We start from the raw sequence: 7,970 nt of genomic DNA, 5'->3' as shown, positions 1-7,970 counted from the left end.
AACATATATATATATATATATATATATATACATATATATATATATATATATATATATGATGAGTAGTATTCAAGTCAAAATGAGTCGAATACAAACGAGCAAATATTTGGTTGTATTTGGCTTGTTTATATATCGAGCACAAAAAAAGTGTTTATGTTCGGCTCGTTAACTTGTTCCACACACTTGCTTAATGAACGAATTGAACACGAGCTTTTTAACGAGTCGAACACGAGCTGTTAGCGAACAACGAGTTGTTTTGACAGCCCTAATGAAAGAATCTAAAAGAAACTTGAATCCAACCAAAGTGTGTAAGCAAGGGTTGAGCTCAACTGTAGCAAAAGCGAGGCCAACAACTCTTTCATTCTCAATGTAAATTTTAAAATTTTTCCATTCGATCATCTGCCAATCTATTAGACTTTAGGATATCTATTTACAATTGAACTAAAGATTCACCTTTATGCATCTTCTTCAAAACTAGCTCAACTTAACCTTTTTTCCATCCATATATATCTTAGTTTTTCCTTATTAAACTTATTATGCAATTTAAAATTTTATTTTTATTGATCTCTTCATCTTCAAGTAATCTTGTTAGCTTAACTCTTAATGCGTCGAACTTGACAAAAAGATTTAGAACTTCATTGTCATGTTTTAATCCTAATGAACAAGAAGCAATCTCAAGCTCAATATTCAAAAGTCTCTAGCTCGGTCTCTAATGCATTGAATTCAAAAATGGAAAACAAAAATGAAGTTCAATCTTCATACATGTTACATTAGAAGAAGAGGAATCTGACTCTGCCACTATGATATGTTGAATCAGATCAAACAATCGATCTTTGTCTTTGAACGTATTAAACCTTATATGCACACTTTGTCTAGAAACATATTGAACTAGAGAGAAGGGGTATTGACTCAACTGTTGAAGTTTATTAAATCAAATGAATGACTGTATTCATGGGATTGTGAGTTGACACTGGACATATTGAACTTCGCTATGTGCATGGGGTCATTACTATGGCTTATGAGTTAAAGGTGAAGGGTGCAGTTTGATCTAAATTTAATGTAATGAAGAACAAGCACCTAAGTTTTAATAATTTGGGCTCAGACATATGATTAAACCAAGAGAATATATGTATACTTGTAGTTAAGTTTTGATTAACTGGACCCATTTGAAAAACTAAAATAGTTGTTGAAGTAATCAATCGATCTATATTTGCATTTTGTTAACTCAACTGGTGGTCAAGCTAAACCAAAAATATATATTTGAATTGAGGTTTGAGATATTGATAATTGAGACACAATCAAATAATTAAATCAGGCATCATCGGATGATTTAAACCTAAACATGAAATTCCATGTCAAAATTGTAGAATGCATCACATATTTCTAAGGTGATTGAATCCACAGATTAGAGAACAAATCATTACGGTCATGAGTTTCCTTGAAAACAGGACCTTATAAAGTGGAAAAAATGATAATTTTATAAGATGTAATGAATATTTGATTTTGAAGTATTTAGGTTTTCTTGACCCAGACGTGCTCAATGATAAGAAAGCTCAATTGTGAATGATATATAAAAAGTACAAAAGTCCCGCATATCTATGATGACTAGGGCCTCCACCTCTGAAATATTAAGAAAAATTGATTTTGAGGAATTTAAGTTTGGTTGACCCATATATGCTTAATTATAAGAGAGTCTAACTCAGATGATGTATCGAAAGTATAACAAATCCAAAAATCAGAGATGCTTAAGATCAATGTCCAAATGAGTATTTGTTTAACTGTATTAGATGGCCATGGGAAATATGACCACGTCTCCACTGACATGATTAATGTTAGTCAAAGAACATGAAAGATGGACCACTTGGTTGCTTGATGTAAGAATTCAATTGAGTTAGTATGTGCTCGACTCAATGAAAGAAAATATGTCTAGATGATAAGAGTGAGGCCCAAGCTAGACAGCTATGAGTTCAAATCATAGGGTATATGCAATACCCCATAATGATAGATATGGGTGTAAATGAGTCAAACACGAGCGAGCTCAGTCTAAACTCGTGTTCGGCTCGTTAAAAAATATCGTTGTTCGTGTTCGGCTCGTTTTCTTAGCGAGCCAAACACAAGCTGTTCGCGAACAAAGAGTCATTTTGACAACCCTAATCACGCAGTCGTAAAATGTTAAGGGTTGGGGCAAGATTTAAATCTTATTTTATATATTAAAACATCATTTAAATATAATTTAATACATTTTTATTCTATTTTTTAACTAATAATTTTAATTGAATAAGCATACATATACAAATGTGCCGCCAACCGTGACCCGTTGGTTGGCAATTTGTAAGACCCCCGAGGTCACGGATTTGATCCAACCTATGTGCGGGATGAAATTATTAGGCACATGAGGTTGGTCAGAAGGCTGGTCCTCTGGCCAATCTTAAAAAAAAAAAAAAAAAAAATGTACGTGTTTGACTCGTTAACTTAATGAACGAATCGAACACAAGCTTTTTAACGAGCCAAACACGAGCTGTAGCGAACAACGAGCCGTTTTGACAGCCCTAATGAAAGAACCTAAAAGACACTTGAATCCAACCAAAGTGTGTGAGCAAAGGTTGAGCTCAATTGTAGCAAAAGTGAGGTCAACAACTCTTTCATTCTCAATGTAAATTTTAAAATTTTTCCATTCGATCATCTGCCAATCTATTAGACTTTAGGATATCTATTTACAATTGACCTAAAGCTTCACCTTTATGCATCTTCTTCAAAACTAGCTCAACTTAACCTTTTTTCCATCTATATATATCTTAGTTTTCCTTATTAAACTTATTATTCAATTTAAAATTTTATTTTTATTGATCTCTTCATCTTCAAGTAATCTTGTTAGCTTAACTCTTGATGCGTCTAACTTGACAAAAAGATTTAGAACTTCATTGTCATGTTTTAATCCTTGATATATCCTTCTACTCTTCCATAGTCCCAGCCTACCATGCAAATCATCAAAAGATGTAGCTCTAACTTTATTAGCTGGCATATACATGAAATTTCTAGCTTGTGTTATTATTACACATCTCGCTGGCATTCATTTCCTAATTCTTTCAATTTATATTTCTTGTTCACAATAAACTTTCATAGTTCCTCACTTCATAGTCAAACTTTCTCCCTAATGCACAATCTATTGATAAGCACTTCTATAACTACAAAAGGCAATCTTTTATAGAACTAGACATTTTCCTCACACCAAGTTAAATCAACTTAGCAGTTCCAATTTTTCTCTCTTAATAACCTATCTGGTGTTGGATAAAGACATGGAAGTATGATTAAATATAAACAACTATGAAAACAAAAAAAAAGCTTAATTAACCTGGTTACCGAGGTGCTCCTTAACTACGAGCAAGAACTTCGAGAATCTCATTCGGTGGATAACGTTATCGAAGACGGCCATGTAAAGTGTGGTGGGCTTAGTGACGCCGCCCAACCCAACTGCAATAAGCTTTAAGAGAGTGATTAACCAAATAAAGGCGGGGTGGGCGTGGGTCTTGGGGTATAGAGCAACCTGTTTTGGGGACGGAGAATGCCTGGACGCAGTTGTGCTGGATAAGAACAAGAAGACAGTTCTTCACCTGTCCTTGGGAAAGCTCAGTGAAGCGAACGACCTCCATAAAAGAGAGGGATCCACGGTGAATGAGACATTCGCAGACCTTCTGCGGTTTTCTAGGGTTAGAGCTACGGGAAGAAGAAAAAAAATGGAAGCGTGCGAGTTGGGGGAAGAGGGGGCTTACAGCGACGACGTTGCCGAATTGGGCCGCGATTAGGCTGACGGCGTACTTGATTCCCTGCGGTGCCACCATTTCCGACACCCGAAGAAACGAGAAGAAATCAAGCGCGGCGGCCTCAAGTTTCCAGAACGGGGCTCCGCCGGTGACGACGAGGAATATGACGACCGTTGATGTTGGCTGTGAAGAAAAACGAAACCCCAAAGCTTCTCAACAATTTTAGAGGTATTTACATTTAAAATTTTAAGATCACAACAAAACTATCAATATATGATAAAAAAACACTTTTATACAAAGATTTATGGCAACAATCTTAAAAAATATGAGGCTCATTTACATACAGCCCTACAATTCTTATATATTTACATATCCAACCTCTATGTTTTTATATTTACATGATCATACACGAGTTTTTTTTTGGGACTGTTGCAACTATTTGAAGAGCCAATCGTGAATTATTTTCTTATTTCATTTCTGCAAAGTTCTCTCATCTAATAATCTTATTGAAGTAACTAAGGATCGAGCATTCTTAAACTGTTGTATCCAGCATAATAAATCCATTGATATAGGTTCTTTTATCCATCATTCTACCGTGAATACTACAAGTTGGGATCTACTCTTGGTATGGGGGTCCCTTGTACTATCTTTTCTCTATGTTAGAACTCTATTGTTTATTTTTATAGTTGGGAGGAACGGTTTCACTGGTTAAAGTCTATCTCCAAATAAAAAAATGAATTATACAGGAGACATTCGGTGTTTGGAATTAAGTCCGACCCATTACAACATCTCTCTTCTATTTCTTACAGACCTCATCCAACTACCCAATTGGGTAGTAAAAGAAATTTGTAATCAAAAAGTTGTGATGACTATGACAATTTTTTTAAAAAAATTAGGTCTTAGTTTTCTAACAGTCACTGCAATTAATCAAATCTGGTGGCAAAACGTAGTTTTAAACTGCAGCTTGTTTAAAAAGGTGGCAAAATATAGCTTTAGCAAACAGAAAAAATTATGGTGAGGCACCACACCGCCGCCTCAAACGCGCCCTCTATTTTCTTAATTACATATAAAAAATACCACTATAATCTATATTTTAAAGGTAATTTTTATATATATAACACATTATATATTTATATATCTAACACCAGGATTTTAATATTTACATTTATAACAAATCGGTGGCATAAACATACGCATGAAAAGATGTATTTCGCTTTTAACAATAAAATGGTAGATATTTTCTTTTATGTTAAAGATTAGATGTCAGATATGTAAATGCTTAAGAATTGTGTGTTGTGTGTAAAGGCAGTGTATTTTTAAAGTAAAATTTATATTTCAATTTATAGATTTATGCCACAAAACTATCATTAATATAAGGGGGATTTACATACATAGCACTCCAAATTTTTTATATTGCATCTCTCACAGACTTCTATATTTACTTCCTCAACAGCCAAAACACTCAAATAAAAAACAAAATTAATATACACTATTAATATCATTTATAAAGTCATCAGAGCATGGCCAAATGAAGAGAAATATGGGAGTTTCAGAGATCTTTGTACTTCGTGACGCTGTCGTTGCCATTGGCGTTGGTCTTTGTAGGCTGCGACATTGTCGCCATTGGAAGAGAAATATGGGAGTTCCTTGGATTTCGAGTGGAATCAAAGTGAAAGGAGGACCAATATGGGTTTCAGAAATCCTTGTAATTGCCTTTGGAGTCTTCGTACGCCTCATTTTTGTTATCTCTGGAGGAGAAAGATGGGTATGTGGGATTGGAGCAGAAGAAGGAGCATGATAGGAGCTTCAGAGATATTTGTATGTTCGAAGATTTTTGTATGAGATTTTTGTATGAGATTTTTGTATGTTGTGATCCGATCAACTGCAGAGGAGAAAGATGGGAGTTTTGGACTTCTTCAACGGCAGAGGAGAAAGATGGGAGTTTTGGACTTCTTTTTGCAACATTATACCATCATTTTCTTCCGAAGAGACCCTCCGTAAAAAGTGAAGTTTAGGTGGGACATTCGTAAGATCTCATGTTTCGGGTGCTATGTAAAATCTCCGAATATAATATGTAAGTTCAGGTGCTAGATATGTAAATACATAAAAGATGTGTGATATAAATATGAAGAATTTTATTTGATGAAATGCTATATATACGATGATGTATTAACATGTTATTCTTTTATAAAGTGATAAATATATATTATTGTTTAGTGTTGATCAAATAACACTACAGAAATAATGATATTTTTCGATGACCAAATTTCGGCGATTCTGATGAAAACACTGTAATTTTTACTGTTTATGATGGTTTATCAATGACTTTAAGCTCGTAGGTAAAACGTTTGTAGGTAATTTCAAAACCGACGGATATTCAGACTGCATGAAATTACCAGCATATAACTTAATGTCATAACATTTTTTAGACAATTCAAATAGTCGATTTCCATTGGTTCTATGAACCAACGATTACTCCATCGGTAATAGCGACAGCTTACACATTGTGCCACGCCCGAGGTTTTTTGATGCAAGCAAACCGTCGGTTATGTCTTGATGATGGGTCAATTTTTTTAACTGAAGGATTAACTGTCGGAAAAGTGTCACGCGGTCAACACAGTTGACCGTCAGTAAATAAGTGCATCGGTTAGTCGATGGTTTTGACTGTGTATATGTTAAAAGTAGTCACAAAATTGATAATAAGTCGTAGGAAACCTGTAGCATCAGCAAAAAAACAGATTCCTCCTTTCGAATTTACATTATTGCATCCATTATCACAACATTTAATATGTCAATCCAAGCATTTAACAAAGTAGGATTGCAGTCAAACAGTAAATTATCCAGTAAAATAAATAAATAAATAAAATGCATTTAACTAAAATATATACATCATTGTACACATGAAAAATATTTATACAAATGTACAACATAATCATTAAAAAAAGAAATATACCCCCCTATCATCATTCTCTATCTCTTCATCCTCATCTTCAGCGACCTTTGTCGCTTCTTCCTCCTCCAATGGTGTCACTGCCTTGGCAGTCGGAAGGAATCTAACTCAGCCTCAGCCTGGCCTCCATGCTAGCCTCCAACTTTGACCTTAGCTGAGTGAAACAAAACTCCATGTCAACAGCAAATGCGACAACACCTACTCTCCTCATCCTATGCAGTAGAGGTAGAAGCTGAAGATGCGCTGGTGGATGGGTGACTGTCATATGCAAACCTCTGCAACCCGAGCCCATAGATTGGATCATTCTTCTTCCCTTTAGCAGCCTCCCTCCATATGTCATACTCGGAATGATCACGCTCACAGATCATAATACCTCTCGATGTCAGGGATCGGCTCTCCTTCAACAGCTTAAATCTCTCCTACAAAAAAGGTAGTTATATTCAGTTAAGGCTAGCATGTTTAACATCAAACTAGTTTAGCATATGTCGTCGATCCAAAACAGGTCGAACCATCTCTTTTGGGTGCACTCATGGACATAGACAACGAAGGGCTCTTATTCAATTTCCACAGTCTATCCATATAACAAAATAGTTATAATACATCTTTGAACAATAGAAAAATTTAAAGAATGAATGAAATCTTACTAGCCTCCGCTTGCATTCTATATGTGGGACTGCCCCACTGGTATACTTGGAGGGCCCCATGCCTCCATAGCTTGACCGCCTATTCAGCTTTACCTACTCCTTCTTCCGGTAGTTCGGGGAATCCCAGAATCTCAATAGTGTGGCAAAAACATCCTCTCCGAGCCACAGAAAGCATCGTCATGATTTTCACATATCATCAAACATGTCTCGGAGGCGATCGTTGCCCTTGCCCTCAAAGTTGAATTGGATGTGTGCCTCTTGCTCAGGGCATCAGGAAAATTATGTATGTAAAATTACAGTTATTATGCTCATTTTATAAATAAATAAAACAACTTAAGATATTTGTGAAAGATACAAGTCACACTCCTTAAATCAAATATCTTGAAGGGCTAGCTGAATCTCCTTCCATGACAAGTATATTGAGTCGTACTTGCTTCGAATGATATCTAGAATGACATGAATAGTCTAGGTCCAGAGCAGAACCTTAAAACAACAAATTATTAGTTTTATATTCAATTAATAAAATAAAAAGATTGTTTTTAATATCTAAAAAAAATTACGTGTTGCCGACAAGCTAGATATGGTAGTAGATGCATGTCGACTCTTGTTCGGTAG

At 35.2% G+C, this 7,970-nt stretch overlaps 1 protein-coding gene across 1 annotated transcript in view; it reads right to left on the bottom strand.

Moving 5' to 3' along the window:
- LOC110025667 (DNA-directed RNA polymerase III subunit RPC3) overlaps positions 1-4,000 on the bottom strand; it is a 53,446-nt gene extending 49,446 nt beyond the window's left edge. The window contains exons 1-3 of the mRNA XM_020726273.1: positions 3,771-4,000; positions 3,545-3,692; positions 3,353-3,471 (exon numbers count right to left, since the gene is read on the bottom strand). Coding sequence (XP_020581932.1) covers positions 3,353-3,471; positions 3,545-3,692; positions 3,771-3,839 — 336 coding nt within the window. The 5' untranslated portion in view covers positions 3,840-4,000. The remainder of the gene's footprint in view (positions 1-3,352; positions 3,472-3,544; positions 3,693-3,770) is intronic.
- Between the last annotated feature and the right edge of the window lie 3,970 nt (positions 4,001-7,970).

The sequence above is a fragment of the Phalaenopsis equestris genome, unplaced genomic scaffold (assembly GCF_001263595.1).
Source record: "Phalaenopsis equestris unplaced genomic scaffold, ASM126359v1 Scaffold000321, whole genome shotgun sequence".
In the NCBI taxonomy this organism is placed as follows: Eukaryota; Viridiplantae; Streptophyta; class Magnoliopsida; order Asparagales; family Orchidaceae; genus Phalaenopsis; species Phalaenopsis equestris.
The sequence above is the reverse complement of the archived record's forward strand: the minus strand, read 5'-3'. Positions and strand labels throughout refer to the sequence as shown.